General features: G+C 48.6%; 1 protein-coding gene across 3 annotated transcripts in view; it reads right to left on the reverse strand.

Moving 5' to 3' along the window:
* COL5A1 (collagen type V alpha 1 chain) overlaps window positions 1-24,229 on the reverse strand; it is a 132,427-nt gene that overhangs the window by 37,036 nt on the left and 71,162 nt on the right. For all 3 annotated transcript variants that reach the window (XM_014258008.2, XM_005529211.3, XM_088065622.1), the window contains exons 12-28: window positions 22,375-22,449; window positions 20,788-20,880; window positions 18,130-18,186; window positions 17,512-17,565; window positions 16,848-16,901; window positions 15,638-15,691; window positions 14,106-14,159; window positions 13,510-13,563; window positions 12,171-12,215; window positions 9,512-9,565; window positions 8,089-8,133; window positions 7,323-7,376; window positions 6,741-6,785; window positions 5,559-5,612; window positions 3,152-3,196; window positions 2,073-2,126; window positions 651-695 (exon numbers count right to left, since the gene is read on the reverse strand). In XM_014258008.2, coding sequence (XP_014113483.2) covers window positions 651-695; window positions 2,073-2,126; window positions 3,152-3,196; window positions 5,559-5,612; window positions 6,741-6,785; window positions 7,323-7,376; window positions 8,089-8,133; window positions 9,512-9,565; window positions 12,171-12,215; window positions 13,510-13,563; window positions 14,106-14,159; window positions 15,638-15,691; window positions 16,848-16,901; window positions 17,512-17,565; window positions 18,130-18,186; window positions 20,788-20,880; window positions 22,375-22,449 — 936 coding nt within the window. The remainder of the gene's footprint in view (window positions 1-650; window positions 696-2,072; window positions 2,127-3,151; window positions 3,197-5,558; window positions 5,613-6,740; window positions 6,786-7,322; window positions 7,377-8,088; window positions 8,134-9,511; window positions 9,566-12,170; window positions 12,216-13,509; window positions 13,564-14,105; window positions 14,160-15,637; window positions 15,692-16,847; window positions 16,902-17,511; window positions 17,566-18,129; window positions 18,187-20,787; window positions 20,881-22,374; window positions 22,450-24,229) is intronic.

A 24,229-nucleotide genomic window follows, 5' to 3' on the forward strand; every position in this document is an offset into this window, starting at 1 on the left:
CACCCAAGGTGTAGAGATGGGGGAGAAATGGGAAGTTAAAGTTTCTCAAGCCTCATTTGTCCAGGGAGGACAAGCTGAGGTCCACACATTGCCTTCTCCAGGTCCTTGGGGTGCACAAACAGGAATGGAAACCCACCCCAAGCCCCAAAGAACCCCCACAGTGTCCTCAAATGTGCCCTGCATCCCATCCTGGCTGCAAGCCTGCATCACAAACGGGCCCAACGTGAACAACAAGACCTTGGCAGCACCGGGAACCAATTATTTCTGAAGTAGAACTGGTTTTATTTTCACAGAGGAGGTTTTACACCCGGCTCCCAGGCAGCCTCCAGGACACTGCAATATTTCCTTCAGCCAAGAAGGTTTAATTGCAGATTAATCAATAATGCATCTCATCCCACAGCCAACCCCTGACAGGCAGTGAAAACACTTGCCAGAAAGTTTTAAAGTTTGGGAGATCCCAAGCAAAAACTGCTGCATTTGCTGCTGAATTGCTGGGAAGGGGCAGGAATGAAGGAAAGGTGCTCAATCCCAGTTTTTTCCCCCCCAAGAAAAACCCCTTGCACAGGAGAAAACTTCCCAGGGAAGATCCTGTGGGATCCACCTGCAAAAATGCTCAGAAACTGCAGAAACACAACCCAAACTGAACTCACCTTTTCCCCCTTGGTGCCTTTCAACCCACGAACTCCATCTGCTCCCTTGAGAGAGAAACCAAGATGTTACCAGGGTATGGGTAAAGTTTGGAGTGAATTGTGGTGATTTCTGCTTTCTTTGATGTTTAATTGTATCTCTGCAAACTGTGATGCTCCTAAACATGTTTTAATTAAATATCAGCTGCTGCCCTCTGGCTTTTGGCTCATCAGGGAGCATCTTATGGTCCCAAATCTCTGTTCTCTTGATTTGGTAGGTGGGGTTGGTGGTTTCTATCCAAAAGCTCTGTTTTCAGGGATAAAATTCACTATGAATTTTTTTTCTGTCTGTATTTTCCATAAGAACTGGGGAAAAAAAATCAGATATCCACACCAGCACAATAAAAACCACCACTTATTTTTTTTTAAAAGAAAGAGGAATAATACTTTGCATGGGTATTTTAATTCTTTTTTCCTTTTAGCATGTCAAGGAAAAGTATAATTAAAAATCCATCAAGATTTGTGCAGCAGAACAGGGCTCTGGTAAGGGAGGAAACATCTAAAAGTTATTTATGGCTAGAAACCCAACCAGACACTTTTTTTTTTCCCAAGCTGGGGGCTCGTGCAGTTCAAGTTCATTTGCTTGTGGGAAGCAAAACCTTGACTGTGGAGTTTGGTGCAAGACACAATTTCTTTAACTCCCTCTAATGTGGAGCAGTTCCACTTTAATGGGAAATCCAACATTCCCTAATGGATCACCCTGTCCTCTTCTGCAGCCTTGCAGGAAATGAGCTGGGATTGTGCTCTGGTGAAACACATCCCATGTCAAAGTTTGAAGGTGGAACAGCAAATGGGTTTGAGAGGGTTTAACCTCACCTGTCCCCCTCCCCAAGCTGTGTTTGTATTTGCCAGTGCAAATCCCTGTGGATTCATGGGATTTTTGGGATGCAGGATGCATCTGCAGCTGAATGAATACATCCTGATGGGTGTAAAACCAGAGGAAAATGGGGAAAAAATCCCCCTCTGCTTCATCAGCAGCCGGAATGAGGCAGGAGCTGGAATTGAATGCATGGAAAAGAACAGGGCTGAGACGGGCTCGGCCTGGCAAGGTTTGGGATCAGGAGTGTGAAAAGCCGGCTTTGTGCTGGGAAGAGGCTGCTCTGGTTTTTTATTAACCTTGTTAAACTGGGGCTGAGATTTCCTCTGCTTGTAAACTGGGAAGAATGGGGGAATTAGGAGGGAAATCCCTGCAAAGTGCTGAGCTGGGCTTATTGAGGAGCAGGGAATTCGTGATCCCCATGGATAAAACGCTGGAGCAAGAGTCGCTGGAGCAATAAGCACAGGTGGTCACTGAGGTGGCCCTGAGTGGACATCTGTGCCCCCAGCAGTGTCCAGCACAGGCTGGAGAATTCCAGTGACGTGGACAATCCTCCTGCATGTCCTTACCTTGACTCCACGTGGTCCTGGATAACCAATGGGGCCCTGGGGACCTGGGGGACCCTGAGGGGACGAGATGCAAACAAGAAAAACGCGTCAAGAACCAACCCAAAGGTGCAGTGATGAGGAGAGGGGATGGAAAACAAAACTCCTGTTTCCCACATGGGATAGGAGTAGCAGCAGCCACCTGAAAATAGCCCAAAATAGCCCCAAATAACCCAAAGTAGCCCAAAACAGCCCAGGGAGCTGCAGGAGCATCACCTCCAGCAGGTGTAGTGGGCTGAGCTGGTGGCAAAGATCCATCCAACAGGAAAGGGAGGATGAGGAGGGTCAGGATGGCAAAAACTTGTTAGAAAGGGGATTAATACACCTGCTATGATTTGTGTTTTGGGTTGAAGAAAACCATGGAGGAGGAGTGTGTTCTGCTGCCTCCCTGCTTCCAAACCACCCTGGTGATGATCACAGGGATCAGCCCCAAACCGTTTTGATTTCTCTAGAAGAAAGGTCGGAATTTTCAGCCTCCTGTGACACCAGTGGGACAAATCTGCCCGTGGGTTGTGTCCAGCAGCACCCAGCGCTCCTGGGTGTCCACCCAGCTGGGCTGAACTCTGAGCAGAGACTTCTGACAAGTGCAATGTTTTCTGAGAGCCTGGGCTGCAGCAGGAATGCAGCTGGCAAATCTCCTGGACAGACAGACCGGTGCATAATTCAAGGGTTTTGGCCTCTGGCAATAATCTCAAATATATCATTAAAGAGGGACTTGGAGGGGGAAGGGGGGGAAAAAAAATCTATTTTCTATGTTCCCTGTGCCACAAAGGATATTTATTTGTGTCTGTCAAGAGCAAGCTTCCCTTCCCAGGTTCAGTCTTGGCGTGGTCTGTGGAGCACTAGTGGCCAGGAGAGCTGGGAGGAGCTCAGAAGAGACACCCAGAGATCAAATCTGGGCTCAGCTTCCAAATTTCTGCTGGGTTTGCTTCTCAGCACCTGCCCTGGCCCACATCCCTGACCCCCTGGCCATCCCTCTGGAGATCCATCCCAGCTGCCCTGGTGCTGCTCTTGGCAGAGCTGAGGGTTTTGTGGGCACCTACCTGACTCCCTTTCTCCCCAGGAGGACCCTCCTTGCCAGGATGACCCTGTGGATAAAAGAGACAAAGAAAAGAGCATTTTGGAGTTTAGGGTGCATTTAATGCTTTGGTAGCTGGGATTTATTTGTCAGAGGGAGCTGCTCCCCAGGAAGCTCCTACTGACACAAGAGGCCCCCCTGAAGCCACCTTGTTTTTCCCGAAGGGAAGAGAGCAGCATTTGGATCCTTGGTGCTTTTCTACCTCATTATTTCTAATTTTCCCCTTCAGCACCTCCCAGCAGAGCAGCAGGAAGCATTCTGGAATATTCTCTGCCCTGCAGAGCACCTGGATGAGTTCAGCAGGAAAGCAGCACAGGGATTTTGCAGGTAGGAGAACAGATAAAACCCTGGTGGCAGGAACCTTGTGAAGGTCACAAGATTCCCAGCCTGGTCAGAGCTCCTCATTAAGTTCCTAATTCCTGGAGTCCAGCACCAGATCCCATGACAAGTGCTCAGCTCCCCTGCATCACTGCTAGACAGAGGCTGGCTGGAGGCTGGCCAGCATTCCTCTTGGGATTTGATGCTGAATAATTCAGCATCCCAGAGTTTCCAACATGTTCTCATCACCAGCCTTTAGAGCCTTTTGCAGGGGTAAAAAATCAAAGTGTGATTTGCCTCAGGTAGAGTTGGGAGGGTCAGTGAAAAATCCAGGAAAGTGGTTTTGAGTGGTTTCCCTACAGCTGGAGCCAAAACGGAGCTGGGATGGAAAATAAGTTTTGATTTGGCAATATCTACAATATCAATGACCCCTAAAGGGCACTCACTGCACATCCAGGCACCTTCGGTTTTTAAGGATGATGGAAGCACATCCAGCTGCTCTAAAGCCATCCTGACCTCACTGGTGTCTTCACTGAACTCTGTCCTTTAAATACACAGATTTCTACCAATACAGCAAAGAAAATGATGAGTGTTCTCCGTCATCAGTTTCAGAAGGGAACGTCAGACAAACCAGACTCCCTAAACCAGGATGGTTTAATAAAGGAACAAAATGACAGCTGCCATTCCTCCATCAGCAAATCATGGCAGAAAGCTCCAATCTCAGCTTGTCCTGTGATTTTAATGGCACAAAGGATCCATAAAACCACTCCTGCCTTCAGCTCCAGGATGAACCTGCAGCAGGATTTCAAAAGCTTTGGTCCATTTTGCACTAAATCATCCCCATTTTCACTGTGCCCGTCTCCCTGGCTGCTCCCGAGATCACAAATTGATGAGCAGCTCTCACAGCGAGGCCCTCAGGGATTTTCAGGGATTTTCCAAGACAGATTTCTATAAATAGAAATTGTCCTTAGAAAGAGCAACCCAAACCCTCAAACGCTGCCCACCTGTGGGGAAGGTCCCTGTGCATGCACAGACACACGTCCTGTCCTCTGCAGCTCCTCCACAGCCTCCAGGCTGCTCAAAAATAAGAGTTTCTGCAGCAGAACCTCCCAGGAGGCTGCTGCAGGAATTTCACATCAAAACCTACAGATTTAGAGATGTTCTGGGCTTTGCTGGAGCTGCTCTGTTGACTCAGCTAACAATTGTACGGATGTTCCAAGTGCCCTCTGTAGGAATGGTGATCCCAGGCTGGGAAATGTCATTTTTATTTTTTTCTTTCTTTCTTTCTCTTTTTTTTTTTCTCTCGGGCCATGCTCTGCATTTGCAGAATGAAACAATTTTGCTGGGTTTTTATTTCATTCTTAAATGAATGTCTCTCTGAGATGGGTAACAATGAGATGGGGTTGAAAGGCCGGGGATTTTTTTTGAGGCTGATTTCTGCAGCGAGGAGTAAATGATGTTTAAAGTGGGATTAGAGAGGGGGAAGGTTCTGGAATGGAACACTGACAGGTAATCTCCACCTGCTCCTATCACCTGTGTGCAGGGGTAGAGACAGGAGCGCCCCAGGCAGTGCTGGGATGGGAATAAACACACACAGGATCCAGCCCTGCCTCGGGAGCTGCCGGCATCCAGAGCACAGAGGAGGAGGAAGAGGAGGGGAAAGAGAGCCTGAAGAGATGCTGAGAAGCAGTCAGGGTGAGCAAAGCTGTGGTGGGGCTCCCCAAACCAATCCCAGCCTCCAAGGAGGCTGAGCTGACCTTGCAGCATGTTGGTTTTTCCATATTAAACTTTCCCCCCCCCCCACCCCCATGTTAAACTGTCTTTTCTTCCATATTAAACTCTCTTTATTTCCATCCTAAACTCTCTTTATTTCCATATTAAACCACCTTTATCCCAACCCGTGGCTTTTCTTGCTTTTACCCTTCCCATTCCCTCCTTTTGAGCTGTGAGGGGCTCAGATCACGACCTGGGCTCCCATTTCCAAGCCCAGGGGCCATTCCAGGGTGGGAGGATGCAGGAAAAGCCCCCCAGGGAATCAGGAGAGGAGCACTTACCGGAGGCCCATCAGCACCAGGCATGCCAGGGAGACCAGGTTTGCCCAGCGGGCCCTAAAACCAAACAGAAAATCAATCAGAGCCTCCAGAGCATCAGAAGATGGGGATTCCTGCTTTTCCCAGCTGTGAGAGGCTGCAGAGATGGAAAAGCTGGCACAGGTTGTAGGGAATCCATTTATTTCTGTGTTCTGGGGTGCTGGGTGAGGGCAGGGTGAGGATATCAAACTGTGGGGTCACAGAGCCAAGAAATGTCTGGTTTTTGGTGAAAAACGGCAAAAGAGAGGAGCTACCCCAGGTGAATGAGCTGGCTGCTGTAAGGCTTTTAACTAACTTTTAATTAACTGCTGATTTCCCACACATTGGGAGGTGCCACCTGTGTGACAGAGCTGTCAGTGTGCCCCTTCCCAGGGGGATTATTGATAATCCCACTCCAAACAAGCAGGAGGGGACACACAGGGACACACTCACAGGGTCCCTGCTCTGTGGGAGCTGAGAAAACCCTGAGTGACCCCTCAGAAGGGAAAAACTTCTCCTCTAAATCCTGCTGGTTCCAGAGCTCTTGGGGGAAGATTTTCCCCCTTTGAATCCTGCTGGTTCCAGAGCTCTTGGGAGGAACTTCTCCTCCTTTAATTCCTGCTGGTTCCAGAGCTCTTGGGAGGAATTCCTCCTCCTTTAATTCCTGCTGGTTCCAGAGCTCTTGGGAGGAACTTCTCCTCCTTTAATTCCTGCTGGTTCCAGAGCTCTTGGGAGAAACTTCTCCTCCTTTAATTCCTGCTGGATCCAGAGCTTTTGGGGGAAGCTTCTCCCCCTTTGAATCCTGCTGGTGCAAGGCCAGCACCAACCCCACATCGACAGCCAGGAAATCAGAGGCAGAGGGAAGGGGTCCACGGGCTCTTCCCATTATCATCCCACTCAGACTCTCAAAACCCACAGAAAAAGATGATTTTAAATCCTCTCCTCATGTTTTACCATAGGCTGCCTTCAAAATGTTTCTCCTCAGAGGGGAAATGAATGCAAATATGATGAATTAGAGGTAAATCGAGCTGGCTTGATCTCTCCTCTGTCTGGAATGAGAGGCATTAGACTTTCATGGCCACGGCTGCAAACAGATGTTGCATATGGGGCAAAGGAGCAGAATGCAAATCCATGGCTGAGGGAGGCCAGAGCTGAATTTCAACTCACTTTCTCTCCTGGGGGACCGATGGCACCTTGTGGACCTGGAAGACCCTGTGAAAAGCCAAAATAAAAATAAAAATCAAGGTTGTTAAGGAGCAGGTTATTCCTTCCAAACGTATCTTGGCTGTGCATTATTTTAGTGCCTGTGAGGGCTGGGGATTTCCCCAGCTCCATTCATTCCCAAAATATCTTGTGAGGGGCAGTAAGGTGTCTGGAGAGCTGCACGGGCTGTGGGCAGCCAGGCTGAGCCCAGGAGGGGAACAGGGATGCTCTGAGGAGCAGGATTCCCTGAGAGCCATGGGAAAAGCCTGGCTAGCTCTGTTGTCCACCTGGCTCTGGAGGAACTGGACAGAGAGGTGTTAAACATCTCAAGATGGGACTTGGCCAAAGAGACTTCCTGGAGCTGTTCTGGCTGTGCCTCAGCCAGGTGAGAGCTGGGGGATCACACAGTGGGGGCATTTCCAAGAAGATTTTGGACCAGAAATGTTTCCTGGAGCCTCAAGCTGGATCTCTCAAAATGCTGCTCCCATTTCTGGTGCTGAATTCTGTCCTCTTTTCCCAGCTGTGGAGAAGGAGATTTGTTCTTACCTGAGCCCCTGGGTTCCCCTGCTGTCCTGGGGGCCCTGGCTCGCCCTGGGGACCCTGTGAGGAGACAAGGGCAGGGGTGAAGGGAGGAAAGGTGAGAGGGAGCTGGAATTCCTGAGTCCCCCCAGCCATATCCCTGTACTCCCACTGCCTGGATACCCCTGAGCTGGAGCCACACCCTCCCACAGCTCCCTGAACCTGCTCCCAGTCACCAAGAGCTCCTGCAAACAGCTCTTCCCACTGGGAAAAGGAAGGGAGAAGTGACTTCAAGGTACACTGACTCCTCTCCAAGGATTTCCAGCCCAAAGGAGCTGAGCAGGGCTCTGACACCACCTGGCTCTGCATTTATTCTCCAGGGAATGCATCCCATCCCATCCCATCCCATCCCAAATCCCATCCCATCCCATCCCATCCCATCCCATCCCATCCCATCCCAAATCCCATCCCATCCCAGGCACAGAAAGGTTTTTTCCCTCTCAGTTAAATGTCTCTGTTTTGATATTCACTAGCCCAGCATGCATCTCGAGGTAAACGTTTCATCTTTCGTGTTTAATGTTTCATTATTTCGAAATAATGTGTAATTCCATCAGAAATCACAATAAATGAACATCCATTTGCTGCAGGAAGATATTCCTGGTGTTTTCCACAGGCTTTGATAGGAATCTAGACCAGGCTAAAAAGCAATTAGAAAATGTATTCTAACAGAATTTTGCATTTTGCCCTATAGAAAATCTGAACTGCCTGTAAAAAAATTGCAGGGAGAACTTACCACATTCCCTTTGGGACCTGTTTGTCCATCCATGCCAGCCACACCCTTTGAAAGGATTTAAAAACACAGCAGTAAGAAAATATCACATTATTTCACACCACAAAAGCAGGGAAATTGCCATAAAAATAATAAAAAATCAAGAAGCCCTTTGGACCACGTGGAAAGGAAATAATTTCCTAAAGGTGTTTGGTAAAGCAGCCAATTCCATGAACCCAGATGAATTTTTAGAAGACATTTCAGCGCTTTCCCCTTTGGTTTAACCTGCCTGGGAGGCACAATCAGCACCAGGCTGAGGAAATCCAGGCTGGATTGTATCCCACAGGGAGCAGGCAAAGGAAAAACAGGGGAAAATACCTGGCTGGTGAAGGTGCCAGAGCTGTGCTACTTGTGCAAAACAAAAATCAGCTGGGGTCAAACACTCCCTGAGCGCCTTCACGGAGAGGGGAACACGGAGATGTTCCCCTGCCACCATTTCAGGCTCATGGAATTGCTCAGGGTGGAAAATCCCTCTAAAATCATCAAATCCAGCATTAACCCGGCACTGTGTTCACCACTCAACCACATCCAGGTGGGTTTTGAACACTTCCAGGGATGGTGGCTCCCTGGACACTGCCTGACAACTCTTTCCAAGGAGAAATTTTTCCTAATACCCACCCTAAACCTCCCCTGAGGCCTTTTCCTTCTCGTCCTCTCGCTTGTTACTTGGGAAAAGAGACTGATCCCCCTCCCCACAACCTCCTGCCAGGGACTTGTAGAGAATGAGATTTCCCTGAGCCTCCTTTTCTCCAGGATAATCTTTTGCTGTGGGGTGGAACATCCCATCCGTGGGAGGTGGGACAGTTTGGGAGCAAATCCTGAATTCAATCCCTCCTCATTAAATTCCAGCAGCACCAGGAGCTCACAGCAAAGTTGTCTTTACATCCCAGGAGGGGTGAAAGGCCACAAAGTGCTCCCCATTAAACACTGACCCCTTTAGCTTTGGGGTTGGGCTTTAAGGTCTGGGATTCCAGGGAGCAGCAGTGATTCAGGGAGAGCCCCTGCATCAGCACTTCCAGGGATGAGCTCTCCTGAACAAAATCCCACATGCTCCAGCCTCAGCCCTGGCCTGGAATATGAAGGAGCTGCTTCAGAGCCCTGAGGCAGGAGTTAATAGCAAAGGCACTGTGTTAATAACTCTCATTCCTCCCTTCCAGCCTGAGCAAGGCATTAATATTTACTCAGGTGGGGCAAATCTGCCGCTGCCGTGCATGGACGTGACACCACTGAAAATGGGGGAGAGGCAGGCTCGGAGCCACGGCTCCTTTTTGGGATTCCACTGCTTTTCATTGCCCAGATGTGGCAAATTATGCAGCTGGATGGTCTGCTGGGCTGGCTGAGGGGCTTTTTGTCTGGCAGGCTCTGGGGAGGGCAGCAGGGAACTCACCGGTGGGCCTGGGGGTCCTGGGGGTCCCTTGGGGCCCAGCAGTCCTCGGGGTCCCTGTGGGGGGAGAAAACAGGGTGAGAATTCCCATCTGAGGATGAGCAGCACGCTGGACATGGACACAGCAGGATTTGGAAGGAGCTTGCAGGCGCTGCAGCAGCTTCCCTGAGTTACAAACTGAGAGAGAAATCCTGTGGGCACAGACCCATCAGTTATAAACCTAAATAATACAGTCACAGACATTTATTCCTTGGATTGGAACAAATTCCCCTGGAACCAACTTCTTTTAAAAATTGATTTAATCCTATTCCTGGATTACCCTGTAATCCACACTCTTTGCAGCCAAGTCATTCCAGCTGGGAAGTTATGAAGGATGACCTGATAACACCAAGGGAACATCCCAAAAATCCCTCCAGACTGAGGTTTTATCATGGACAATCCACACAACTCATCAAGGCTGGGAAAGGTTTCCATAAATGCACATTTTTAAAGGTATTGGGTCTCCAGCATTAACAGGTCAGGACTTCTGCTCTCCTGGTGTTTTCCTTCCATTCCTGCTTTTCTCACCAGATTTAACCTGGAATTGTCTTCAGGGAAATTGCTGGGGTTGGAGCATCACATCCAATAAGGGAAATATGGCAGGAGAATTTTTATTCCTGCAAAGGGAAGTTTTAGAAATCCCAGCCCAGCCCCTCCTGGAGCCTTCAGAGGGGTTTGGAGTGGAAGGAAAGGAATGGGGTCTGTGAGCTGAGAGCTCAGCTTGTAATCACAGCCCCTTCCTGAAATGAAAGGAACACTGGGAATTTGTATGGATGGAGCTCCTTCCCTGCCATGGAGAAAAGAAAATCCTTCTTGATTGATGGGCAGTTTTATCTGTCTGCCCAAATATTCCACAGCCTCCTCTTGACGACGCAGAGAAGGCTGAGGAATTAAAATGAAATGTTTCAGGGTGGAATAGGAGACATTAAGGAAATGTCTTGGAGGTCATGGGGATTCAGAAATACAAAAAAATTCCAGTTTCCAGCAAAAACTGGATGAATCCAAGGGTCTGTCCCAGCCACTGGAGACTTTCTGGGCTAAAGCCCTGGATGAATCCAGAGCAGAAACTCCACTGGTGGGGGCAACTGGAAAGAAATGGAGCAGGATGAAGGGAAACCCATTTTGAAGTCCCACCACTGGTTTCAGCCACATTTGGAATGACTTTCTTCTGGCTGAGGGCAGAGAAGACAAACCCCCAGCTTTAGAGTGGGTGTATTTATGATAAAATTCCCTGTAATGCAACTGAATCCTTTATCCTGACCATCTCAGAGATTTTTACTCGTGGTGCTGAAATAAAAATAAACTTCCCTGCTGTGTTACCCTCATTTAAGCTCCTCTTTTGTTGCTGTGTTACCTGAGCACATAAAGGCTTTTAAGAAGTTAATAAGCCATAAGTTATTGCTTGGACATGTGCTAAGGAGATAGCTGAGTTGATTAATCTTTCCCAGAAGTTAATCAGACATCTTGTCTATAATTTAGTTCCAGCGAGTCTGTAAATGCCAACCCTTCCCTCTCTCCCATGAACTGTGTCCAGCAGTTCCCATCAATTAATCTCAGGCCACCAGGCTGGGCCTTAGCACAAGAGAATCGGAGATTTTGAAAGAAATGATAGATAATGTTCATTTCATAACAAAGGAAATGCATTCAGGGTGAAATCAGCAGCCGACAACTGCACCACACAGAAATCTACAGCCGGCCACAGCAGAGTTTGCATTGCCAAGGAAGTGAGAAAAACTCAGTGTTAGGGGGAAAATGCTTTTTCAGAGTATTTAATTGACAGCCCACCTGTCTGGTTGTTGTTGTTTTCTTTTGTTTTTTTAGTGGGATTTTCCTTGAAAGCATTTCTTTGGCTTGGTCCAAGGAATTTGTCCAACATCCCTGAGATCTCCTCCACCCTTACTGACCCCAGGAGCTCCCAGCTCCTCCTTCAGCACGTGGGGTCCAAACATTGACAAAGTGCAGGTTTAGGGAGTTCTGTGGGCTGGGAGCAGGATACTGACCCCACTGGAGCCAGATAGAAAAGTGTCCTTGAGTTCAATCCTGCCAGGATCTCATCCCGAGCTTTACAAGGAGTCACTGACACTGCACAGGACAAAGTGTGTGGGAGCTGTGTGGTGAAGATGTCACTGCCCTGAGATAAAACCCTTTTCTCACTGGGATTTGCTATGAACACTCACAAAAACTGTATTTTGTATCTATTTACCACACCTACTTTATCCCAGCCCAATTACCTCAATCCCAAAGCAGAGAGAAGGATACAGGCAGGAAAAATATGACATTAATCTAAGTTTTAAGGATTTTTTTTATGAGCAAACAAAATAAATGATAATTTTTTTTTTCATTAAAAAAGAACCACAAAAACCCCAATCAAAGAAACAAACAAAAGAATTTTCACTTTTGTGGGAGTGAAAATAAGTGAAAATTATTAATGAAGATGAGCAAAGCAGAATTGTTCCAGCACAGCCACTCTCAAATTGTTCATGTGGAGCTTCAAGCTGGGTTCAATCCCTGCAGGATCTCAGGGCAAAGCTGCCCCATGAGAGCCCTAAAAATGCCTTTTCCATCCCAAATCCATGCCCCAAGCAGTGCTTCTGGCTGAGAAGCAGAGGAAGGGGATACTCACAGGTTCTCCAGGGAGACCTCTGGGTCCAACTTCTCCATCATCTCCCTGGGCAGAAGCAGAGGCATGGAGAGAAGCAGCAAGAGACAGAAAAAAAACACAACAGTTTTCATTCAGTTACCTCACAGGGGTTTTGTTCTTTTTTAATAATATTCACACAGAAAAGCAGCTTCCCTGGAAGACTGACAGGGTTTCCTTGCCTAAGGAAGACCTTGGAAGCCTGAGGACTGGAAGTGAATTTACCAGGCACTAGAAAGGCCTGAGGATAGTTCAGAATTCCTGCTGATGTTTAGAAAGATGGATTTTGCCACCAGACAAGGGGCTGTGGACACAACCCAGGGCAGGGGAGACAACAGCCACAAGATTTAACAGCAAACTGAACGGCAAGGCAGGGTGGGAAGGTGATTGAGCCAAATTAGAACTCCTCAGATAAAGCAGAAGCAGTAAAAGGATGATTCTTTATCCCTCCTCTCTCATATCCTGCTGGATACCCCCAAACCCCCAAAATTATCAAATGCTGCTTCCCCTGAGTTGCTTTGGAATCACCCCAGTCCTGAGGCTCCCTCCCAGGAAATCAAACCCAGCAGCCAGCCCTTGTGAATCTTCCTCCTGGGCTGGAACCTCCTCGCTCTTCTCCCAGTCCTGCCTTCCCAGCTCCCTGCACTCCTGGAATTGTTTCTTTTTTTCCCTTTGGGATTCCAGTTCTGACTCTCCTCCTTGCCCCTCCAGCCACTTTGCTCTGTTCAGCCTCAGGGCACTTCACAGCCACAATGAATTAACCCTCCCCAGGCTGTGGTGAGGAAGATGTGATTTTCTGAGCTTTACAGGGAAACAAACAGCCCAAAGTGGGAAGAAAACACCGTGGAAGGAGCCTGGGAAATCCTCAGTGGAACCACACACCCGTGGCTTCAGCACTTTCAAGCTCTGCCCTTAAACCAGAGCTGTGATCACTTAGTCTGGGCTTTGCTGAACACCTCCCAGTTCTGACTGAAAGAGAAGTGAACAATTTATTCCTTGATTCCCACCTCTGTCTGGAATTCCTGCTCCCCAAATCCTCTGGATTTCAGAAAATCAGAAGTGATAATTCGCTCACCGAGAGGAGGAACTTTTTATTGTGCTATTATTTTTGATTTTTTTTTTTTCTTTTAACCAAACCTGAGTTTCCTGACCAGATCTCTAAAGCCAAATTCTTCTTTCCACTTCAGCTCCCATCTCCTTTCCCTGCTTCCCTCTCAGGGGAGGCTCAGGGACTGGGAGCTCCCGCCATGCCTATGCCTGATTCTGCATCTGCTTCTTGTTTCCAGGGGTTCCTTAGGAATTCCGAATCCCCAGGCAGACTTACCCTCTCCCCATCCTCTCCAGGAGCCCCTGGGGGGCCGTGGGGGCCTGGCTCACCCTGCAAAAACAAGCCAGAAAATGCTTCAGAGAAGGTGCAAGCACCCTGGCAATGGAAACCACCAGGGAATGGTGCCGAAGCAAGGCATGGGTTTGTTTTTTCTGCCTGTGCTGGAGGTCCCTGTGCCCTCAGAGCTGCCTCTCCCTCTGCTCCAGGGAGGGGAGGGACACCCAGCCTGCCCAAATAACCACCTGCCCTCATTCTCCCCCCTCATTTTTAAATTATAAAGCAAAGAGTTTGGACTCACTGTAATTTCAAGCAATTTCCACCCCCAACTGCACCACCCAACAGCAGGTTTTGCCTCTTGCTGGGTTTTTTTAGGCTGCATTGTATTAAGTTAATTTTTTCCTGCCCGTTCTGATTTGGAGCAGCCCCAGAAGGATCTTGTGAGGGATTTTGCTGCTCCCTGGGATGATGGGAGGGTGCTGTGACATCCCACAGGCTCTCAGGGACACTCAGGCTTTGCTGTGCCTCATCCCAGTCCCTCCCAGCGCTTCTTCCTCCCGAGGTTTCATGCCAGGCAGGAGTGGGAGATAACTTACCCTGTTTCCCTTCTCACCAGGCAAACCAGCCAAGCCATCAAAGCCTCGGTCACCCTGAAAGCAAAACCAGTTCAAAACACATTTCCAGCTGTATTTGAGTACCCCTTCCTGCTTGTTTCCCTTCTGTGTCGAGCAGGGATCGATTTTCTCCCTCAGACATTCAGCCTTCCATCAGGCCAGGGATGATCTCAAAGTTAGGGATTAAAACAAGGAAAAGAAATAAAAACCACCCCCAGGTCATTTGGAGTGAAATTCTTCTCTTTCCCCAGTTTGAAATGCTTTTTCATGTGGATTTCAGAGTTTCTCTGAGTGATTTTTTCATCTCCCTTCCAGGAAGCTTCTCCCAATCCAATGATTTCTTCCTTTGTATTTCTGTGGAATTACGGACAGCATTGAGCAAACTGTGGTAACCCCACACCTGAGCTTCCCCACCATCCCATACATCCTTTGTAACCCTCCAAGGAATGAAATACAGATAAATAAATTCTGGGCATGAAGCTAGGGCAGGAAGGAGCTGTTTCCTAAATGCCACAGCTCCTTGGAGAAGGGAGAGGACATGGAGGGGGCTGCAAATCCTGGGTGACTCCCAATGCCCAGAGAGGGGCAGGGAGAAACACCCAGGAGAGAGAAAAGCCCCTTTTTCCCTGGAAAGGGGTGAACCTCGCGTATTTTCACATATTCATGGCAGGTGAATCACTAAAACAGCAGCAGCTCCTCCCTTTCCCAGCTCCCTTCTGTCTCAGTGAGCAGAGCAGCGAGGTTTAACCCCAGCCCTGTCCTTCTGGCAGATCCCAGAGCATCCCCTGCCTGATCTCACAGCCAATTCCCTTCTCCTTCCCAGCACTGCTCGTTTCTCCATCCCCTCCCTCCTCGGAGGGCACAGGCTCATTAAAGCACTTTGCTGGGTAAATGATTCCTGGTCTCCTGTCTCTGTCTCAAACTCCCCATCACTTCCAGCCTTAAGTATCTCCATAATAAAGTGCTTCAGCCTTCTAAAGCGTCATTCCCTGGGCAAACTTTCCCTGCATTCCATTTCCAGCAGAGCAGCTTCTTTCCTGCTTGATAATTCCAGCAGATCGCAGCAAAACGAAGGGATTTTGTGTCCAATGAAAAAAAATTACGGGGGATTAAAATTCCTCACCACGCCTCCATTTCCTCACCCGGTTAAGAGGTGTTTTTTTGGTGGTTCTGCTCTAGAGGCTTTCCAGGCACTCATTCCTGTTTGTTTTTTGTAATTGGGATTCTGAAGTATTTGTTCTACAACTGCAGCATATTTCATCCAGCAGTTTAAAAAAGTGGCATTAAAAAAAAACCAAAAAACCAAAAACAGGAAAAGAAAAGAAAAAATTGCTATTCTGCCTTCCAGGAGTGTGTTTAACTTCCCTCTCTTAACTTCCATGGCTTCACAGGAGCCTCTGGATCACCTCACAACCTCCTCTCAGCAAGCTGGGCTCCTTCTCCATGGGTCCCTCAGCTCCTTCCTGCTAAAAAGAAGGTGCAGATTCCCAAAATCCACAAAAACGTGACGCTACCTTTGGTCCTGTCTGGCCTGGCATTCCCCGGGCACCGTCACTGCCAGCTCGTCCCTGCAACAGAGAACACCAAAGTCAAATCCAAAGGGTAAGGCAGGAAGAGACAGGGTTTAGTTAAGCCAGAGTGAGGGTCTATTTAAGTCAGGCAGCTTCTCCTGGCGAGGGAAAAATCCCTGCTCTGTGTTTGAAGGAACATCCTGGGGCTAATGAGAGGTGGGAGACGAAGGGCAGCGGAGCCACTTCTCTGCAGGGGCCACGCTCGTTGGTTTTTATGTGGAAGAATGATCTCCCAGCACATTTTAAGTGATGCTAATGATGCTGGCCACAAATTGAAGTGAGAGTTTCTGTTTCAAGGCAGGCAGAAGAGGGTCACACACAAGACTTGCTCGTTCCTTCCTCTGGCATGAATCGTGGTGAGACAGAGGGTGGTGTGAAATAAAAATCAGAATTAGGGATGGAAACGGAGCAGGATTTACACCTGATCCATTCTAGGGACTGGATTCTCCTCACACACTTGCCTCACACACTTGGGGACTCCAAGCTAATTCAAAGCATTTGTGCAGCTACAACACCAGGGAGCCAAAAAAACCCAGGATAAAAGAGTGGGATGTGCAGCCTTGAATTCCCCCCACACTGTTCAGATTTTAACTCCCATCCTTCTTTGTGTCCTCCCAGATTTTAACTCCCACCCTGGTTTCTGTCCTCCCAGATTTTAGCTCTCCTCCTCATTTCTGTTCTCCCAGTTTTTAACTCCCATCCTCGTTTGTGTCCCAAATTTTATCTCCCATCCTTATGTCCTCCCAAATTTGAACTCCTATCCTTGTTTGTTTCCTCTCAGTTTTCAACTCTCATCCTCATTTTTGGCTTCCCAAATTTTAACTCCCCTCCTCATTTGTGTCCTCTCAGATTTCAACTCCCATCCTCATTTGTACCCTAAATTTTAACTCCCATTCTTGTGTCCTCCCAAATTTTATCTCCCAATTTTATGTCCTCCCAAATTTTAACTCCCAATTTTGTGTGCTCCCAGATCTTAACTCCCATCCTGATTTTGTCCTCCTGGATGGCCGGAGAGGGCCTGGCCAAGCCCAGCCTGGCTGCCAGCCAGCTCTTGTGCAACGCCCTCGGTGCTGAGGAATTGTTTGGCAGCAGGAGCAGTTTCCAGCAGGAATTGCAGCTCCTGCCTGGTCAGCACAGCTGCCAGGACACTCACCCTGCGGCCTGGCTTTCCTGCAGGACCGGGAGGACCTTGGATGCCTCGTGGACCCTGCGAGGAATCAAGGAGAGAGGAAGAAATGTCACCTCAAGGGAGCATGAGCAGGCCCAAAGATCAGTGCCCACATCAGGCACTGCTGGGACTCTCAGGGCCACCAGGGCTTCAAAATGAATCCCTGGAGCAGAGCCCGTGGTTCCAAACACACAGGGAAGGCTCAGGACTGAGCATCTCGAGCAGGAATTGTAGGTGTTTATCTGTGAGGAAGCTTTTGTAAGCACATGGTGGAGATGCATCCCATAAATCACTTCCCTTGCCATCAGAAAATGGGAACTTGTCCTTGATGCAGGATTTAAGGCTTGGAAGAACAATATCCTGAACATTAGGGAATTCTCCACACTTCAAATTATCTTTTATGTACAGGACTCCTCCATGGGTGATTTTCCAGGGAGGGACCTGCTGAGTGTTACACTGCTGGTTTAAAACCGTGCCCAGAGCCTGCATTCGGACACTTGGGGGGACATTTCCATGCCAAACACGTGTTCTCACACCTTCCTGCTTCCAGCTGGCCCAGGGTGACTGAATCCCTGCTTCCCAGCAGCCTCTCAGGCAGGACTGGCTGCTCCACCCTTGGTTTCTCCAGCTCCCCCAGTTCCACACTCACCTGAGGTCCCATTTCTCCAGCTTCTCCCTTCAGCCCTCCACTGCCCGGGGGTCCCTTTGGGCAGAGAAGAGGATTTATTGCATTTTTCCTCAAGAGGGAAGATTGATACCATGTTAAGGAAAAGCCTTTCATGGATCCAGAGCCCACAGGGAGCTGGATCTGCTGAGTTGGCTCCATCCTCACCATCTCCATCCCTCCCAAGTTCCATCCCCTCCAATTCCATCCCCCAGCTCCATCCCCTCCAATTCCATCCCCCAGTTCCATCCCCTCCAATTCCATCACTCCCCAGCTCCATCCCCTCCAATTCCATCACTCCCCAGCTCCATCCCCTCCAATTCCATCACTCCCCAGCTCCATCCCCTCCAATTCCATCACTCCCCAGCTCCATCCCCTCCAATTCCATCACTCCCCAGCTCCATCCCCTCCAATTCCATCACTCCCCAGCTCCATCCCCTCCAATTCCATCCCCCAGTTCCATCCCCTCCAATTCCATCCCCCAGCTCCATCCCCTCCAATTCCATCACTCCCCAGCTCCATCCCCTCCAATTCCATCACTCCCCAGCTCCATCCCCTCCAATTCCATCACTCCCCAGTTCCATCCCCCGTTCCACCACTCACCATCGGTCCCGGCCGCCCCGTCAGGCCCATGGGCCCCGCTGGTCCCCTCAGTGCCAGCTGCAACAGAAGGACAAACACGACTCACTGGGTGTCTCTTGGTGGCTGCAGTGGGACAAAGCCACTGCTGTGCCACCACCTCAGTTCTCTGCACACCCCGAGCCCACAAAGCCCTGGAGCAATGCCCATATCCCCAGGGAACTCCAGATCCTGTCCCACCCACAATGGGCAAACGGCTTCTCCATGCCCAAATTTTCCCTGGCTGCCCCTGGATCCCTGGAAATGTCCAAGGCCAGGCTGGACAGAGCTTGGAGCAAGCTGGGGTCATGGGAGGTGTCCCTGCCCATGGAAGTGCTTGGAATGAGGTGGGATTTAAGCTCCCTCCCAGCCCAAACCATTCCATGAAAGCCCCTGCACTGTCCATGAATCTGCTGAGAGGACAGAAATAATTATGACCCCACTTCAGATCAGGAGAAGATTTTTTTCTTTATTGTCCTGGTGGTTCAGTTTTAGAGGAATTCTTCCCTTTTATATTTTTGGTTCCTATTTAACATCCTCCCAACTGAACTCCAATTCAAACTGAACACAGGGGGCTTTTAGCTCCATAATTAAGGAGTCGTGTTAACCATGCATCAACCCAGTAATTTCCATGGTGGGAAATGGAGCCAGGCCATGCTTTAAAACATCCCTCAGACAATTTGTTCCCTCGTGACAATCCAACACTTCCAAAGAGTTGTAATTATCTGTGTACTCCAGTAATTAAAATCTACCCAGTGATTGCGCTTGGAATGGCAGAAATATTGCACAAATGCTGGGTTCTGTGGCATCTTTTTACAACACCCCATTAAAAAGGAGATGCTCAGAACCACTGCTGGCTGCAGCAACATTCGGTGCCTAATGAAAGCCAAATTTTAAGGGGATAAATCAACCTAATAATGCAATTAACAGCAGTGATAATGAGAAAAACAAAGCCAAAAAGGAAAAGGTTATCCTTGCTGCAGGATCCTGTTTTCCAATCCTGTCATATCCTGTAGTTCCTCACAAAAATGACATTTATTTCCCTTTCTGCATTGTGGTTTTCAGCCAAAATAATGAAGTTCACAAAAAAAAAATAAATTGATTTTTGTCCTTTCTAGAAATATTCAGCTTTTCATCCACAGTCCAACAGTTACCCAGGATTTATTTTGGTTTAAAATATTTTTCCCCAAACTTGAAAATTTAAATAAAAAGGAGACTTTGAATGAGGGGAAAGAGGTTTTTTGTTTTTTGGTAAATCACAATTTTCAGCAGGCAGAAGAAAAAAAGAACAAAAGCAGAGAGCTGGAAAAAGCAGATGCTTTTCATGAAATGTTTATCAGGTCAAACCCCCCATTTCCCAGGAAAATAAAATGCTGATGGGAAAATGCTGGGCAAGCTGGAAATTAAGACTGACAAGGTAACACCAGGAGCATAATCTAGGAAATTATTGGCAGCACAAGGTTAATGGACAGGAAAATTCAGTGGCTGGGGGGATCAGGAGTCTGCCTGAATCTGTAAAAAATCCAATTCCTTTGGAAAAGGGGAGCTGGGTGGAAAGCAGAAAATTCCCAGCTAAGGCAAAAACCTCATTAAAAACCCAACAGGGGCAGGTGCCACCCTGGGAGGAGATGGGGGGAGATCCCAGTGGTTTTTATCCCATCTAAGGGTGAAATAAATTGGGTTTTTAGCTTATTTGAGGCCCAAAAAAATCTCTGTGTTAAAGTCTGCAGACAGCTCTGAGTGACCAAGCAGCTCCCTCCACACATCCCAGCTGCAGCCAGATGTGGGCTCTGGACCTGTCCCCAGATAAAAAACTCTGTCCTTTTGGGAATTCCCACCCTAAAAAAATGTCTCCTTCATGGCAAGGGTGTGTTTGCAGCAGAATTTGGTCCCTTTGGGGTGAGATGGGAGCAAAGAGAGAGGTTTGGGAATTGTGGGGTTCCCCCAGCTCCTTCTGCAGCTCTGATTTTAACATCAGCTCAGGAAAGCTCCCACGAGCACCCAGGGAAGAACAATTTCAGAGCTCCACTGGCTGAAGACGAGGTTTTATTTTGAACAGATGAGTGCAAAGCCTTTTCCACTGAGGTGTCCATCCAGGCAGGAAACAGGAGTTGTACTGGGAATGTGCCAATCTTGTTTCACCAGTGAGCCAGGGATGATTTGGACATCAATCAATAAGGTCACCCGAGGAAAGAAATGTTCCAGGGGTAGTCACCGTGTATTCCCAAACAAATACACTAAATTACAAATCTGCCTGCTGAGTTTCTGGGAACAGCTTCCATCTGTGACACAGGTTTCGTTATTAGGATTCACTGTGGGGAAAACCATACTAAAATAGGAAAATGCTTTGAGCGCAGCCCCCGGCTGTTCATAGGGACCCTCAAAATACAAATATACTGAAGCCAGCGGGTCTGTGTGGCCACTGCCAGAGGAAAATTCAGGAAATTCAAACCAGCTTTCATCAGCTGGAGCCTTGCTGGTTGTCAATAAAAACCCAAATCACGCAGGTGCAAACCATGGCAGGTGAGAGGTTCCACCAGCAGCAGCAGGGAGGAGTGTGCAGAGATGTGAGAGGTTCATTCTGCTGTTGCAGGCACCTGCTGAGAGCCATCCCAGGCACTCCTGAGAGCTGCCAGCACTCACCCTGGCCTGCTGCAGGATGGCCTGGGCTTGTGCCTCCTGGGCTGACACCATGGGTCCTTTGGAGCCAGCGTCGCCTCCTCCGCTGAAGCGGAACTGGTGGGAACAAGGCAGACAAAGCGGGTCAGGGCTTCTGTCCCTCACCCTCAGCAGCCTGAGCCTGAACAGCTCCGTTCAGCACGGCTGCCCCAAAGCCACCCCAGCCCTCCCAGCCCACCCCATGAACCCCAGAGCCCTCGGCTCACCCAGCTCGGGGCCACCAAGCCAGCGCCTCCCAGGCGCTGCCAGCTCGGGGTGGCACACAATGAGGGGACTGTGGGCTCGGGGACCTCACACACCACGCTCAGCACCCACAGGGGCTCTCCCAGGCTGCCATTCCCTGGGCACCGGGGTTGCCTCAGGTTATTTGTGCAGCTCCAGACAAAGCTGAGCTGCTGGAGCGTGGCAGTTTGTCCAAACACCAGAGTTTGGGCTGCTGTTCAAGCCCGGAGCTTTCAGCATTCAAACCCCCCCCCAGAAATATTAATGTTTTATTTCCCCAAATTTGAAATAGAAGGAGTTTAAAATTTCCTTCCACCCTCAAAAGCCCCGCTTTCCTTGGCCTGCTCCTGCCTCAGCTGGGAGGTTTTACAAGAGGGACACTCCTGGTTGCAGAAACTCCTTGGACAGCCCTGTCACCTCTGTGTCACCTCTGTGTCACCTCAGCCAGCTTCAGGTGTGTGACCACACGAGCCTGGCAGGGAAATGGGAAGAAATGCAATTTCCAGGCCCATGGCTGGCTCCTGGAGTGGCCACCAAGGGTGGTGTGGTGGCCAGCAAAGCTCCACGTGAAGCTCCTGGCCCAGGCTCCACTGTTGGAGCTTGGACAATGTGCTGAGGTTTTTCCCTAAAAACTCCTTCCCTCTGGTACCCAAGTGCTCATTTACAGCAGCTGGTTGCCTCACACCAAAAAAGACATTTCTTTTGTGTCCCAGGACCAACAAGGCTGATTTGGGATTTGCTGGCTTTGTGGAGGAGGAGAACAACACAAAATCACCACTGGTCATTAAAAGAGGTGGATTAGTTCAGGTGATTGAAATTTTGGCACTTTGAAGAGGTGTTAGAGGTTCCTGAGCATGGGACAGAGGGTTCTGCCTGGAAATTTGGCTCTTGGAGGTGTCTTCAGTTGTTTCTTCATGGTTTTGTCTCTCTGTGTCCAGTCAGAAGCACTGCAGCTTATTCAGAATCCAGGAAATGTTTGGACAATGCTCTCAGGCACAGGCTGGGATTCTGGGCTTGTCCTGTGCAGTGCCAGGAGCTGGAATCAATAATCCCTGTGGGTCCCTTCCACCTTGGGATATTCCATGATTTTTATCATTATCCATCACTTCTGGAAATTTTAACCTGTCTGTGCTTTTGCCTAGTGAAGGAGCTCCAGTGCTTTACAAAAAGTCAATTTACAAGGGGAACCATCCAGATGCATCTTTTATCTCAAGGAAAATGTGTCCTTGGGGTAAAGAAGATGGGAGATTTCCACAAGAAGGGCCATTTAGCAGTAGCAAAACCAAGAAATCCGGTTTTTAATCCTCTTTTAGTTCTGTTTGTACTCACAGGCAACATAAGCATCGTCCCTGGTGGTCCTGGCAATCCATCTGCTCCTGGGAGACCTGGGCGCCCAGGAGGGCCCTGAAAGAAGACAAAATTAAAATAAACTTCTAAAATATCCTTTTGGTTCTGTCCATACATCAACAGCTGTGGTTATGTCACGATATTGTCACGACAGGGACTGAGCTTGTGGCCATCCCAATTTTTCTTAAATTTTCTGAATTCCCTCCTCTTCCATCCTGCCCCCTGTTTCCAGGGTCTGCCTGGTGCAGTTTTGGAGTGAGCAATCCAAGTCTCTGCAATGCTCCAAGTCCATGGAATCAATGTTTACTTGGATCTGCTAAAACCTATTAAAAAAAACTCCAAAAAAGAGATAAAACTTCCTAACTCAGGGTCAGCGAGAGGGAAATGGAGGAAGATAAATTCATTCCCACACGTGTTCAATCAGCTGGGTCATTTCACTTTTCTCTCTTCTGTCTTTTTTTTTTTTTTTTTTTTTAATTTTATTTCAGTCCTTTGAGGCTCCTTCCACCTGTAAATCAGCCCAAATCCATGGATCTCCACGGAGCTGTGCTGATTAACAGCAGTGGAGGAACTTTAGCTGGCACTAAAGCAACGAGTGGGCAGTAAAAGATCTATTGATGAAGCCATAAAGAATCAAATATAGCCAATTTTCCCTGGCATAAAGCTGAGGTTAACCCAGATTTCCTCCTCATTCCAGTGCTCCCATATGCAAATGAGGGTGACATCAATGTGTGTGGCTAATTGCAATTTTCACAGCAGTTCAAGGCAACAGGGATTTGACTACATCCCAGCAAGGTCAAGAAAAGCCCCAGTGCTCATTTTGTGGCCAATGGCTCGGGATTGAGGACTTGGCTACTCCTTTAGTTAGGAAACACCACTAATAAATCAATTTATAGAGAACTGACTCTCTTGGAAGGGAAAGCAATGAACATTTTTGTAGTTCTTGCTCTCCTCAACCTGCCTGCAGCCTGTTCAGACCCCAGAAAAAAATGTAAATACGAAATTCTGCCACAAATCTCTGGCACGGTGACACCAAAAAGCCAGGAAGTCATAAAGTCACCCTGCAAGGGAGGTGGGTAAAGGTGGGAAAGGCAGGAGGAAAAGACAAAGAGGTAACAAAGTGCCTAAAAATCAGAATATTTTAGTAAAACAACAGACCAAAATAGATTTGGTGCATTACCCTTGCCCCACACCCTTCCAGTGAGATCTTTCCACCCCACACCTCTCTGTTCCCTCTTCTTCCACATCCAACTTCACAATTCCCTCATTCCCTCCCCTTAAAAAAACAAACCCAAACTCTTCAGGGCGAAGTTTCCAGAGCTACATCAGGGCCCTGGAGGGGGTGAGGAGCTGTCCCTGCCCCAGCCTGGCCAGGGCTGTGGTGTCCCCAGCTGGGCTGTCCCTGTCCCCAGCCCCACAAGGACAGGGCACCACGACCAGCCTGGAATAACAGCGCTGTTCCCAGGGATGGAGCAGCAGAAAAACACCGGGAAAAATCCCAGCAGTGCCCAGGGAAGACTGCAGAATTCCAGCACATCCATTTTTCCAGGCAGGCTGGACATCCCCAGCTTGCTCAGCCTGGCTCAAACCAGAGCCACTCCACCGAGATCCCATCCCAGACCCATCTCTTGGAGAAGAAATGGCACAAATAATTTAGGCCAGGCTTGTTTTATATGATAAACTTTCTTTTCTCTCCCTCCTTTAACTCCAGCCCTGCCTATGGTGGAGCAGGGCTGAGCTTGTTTATCTCTCCTGACAAAGTGTTGATGCAGTGCTTTTATCCATAAATGCCTCTTTTTGTTTCAGGCTGGGTGTGGGAGGTCTTTTCCTGGTGGAA

This window comes from Pseudopodoces humilis, chromosome 22, assembly GCF_049639895.1.
Source record: "Pseudopodoces humilis isolate 2021_Gansu_Grassland_sample_001 chromosome 22, ASM4963989v1, whole genome shotgun sequence".
In the NCBI taxonomy this organism is placed as follows: domain Eukaryota; kingdom Metazoa; phylum Chordata; class Aves; order Passeriformes; family Paridae; genus Pseudopodoces; species Pseudopodoces humilis.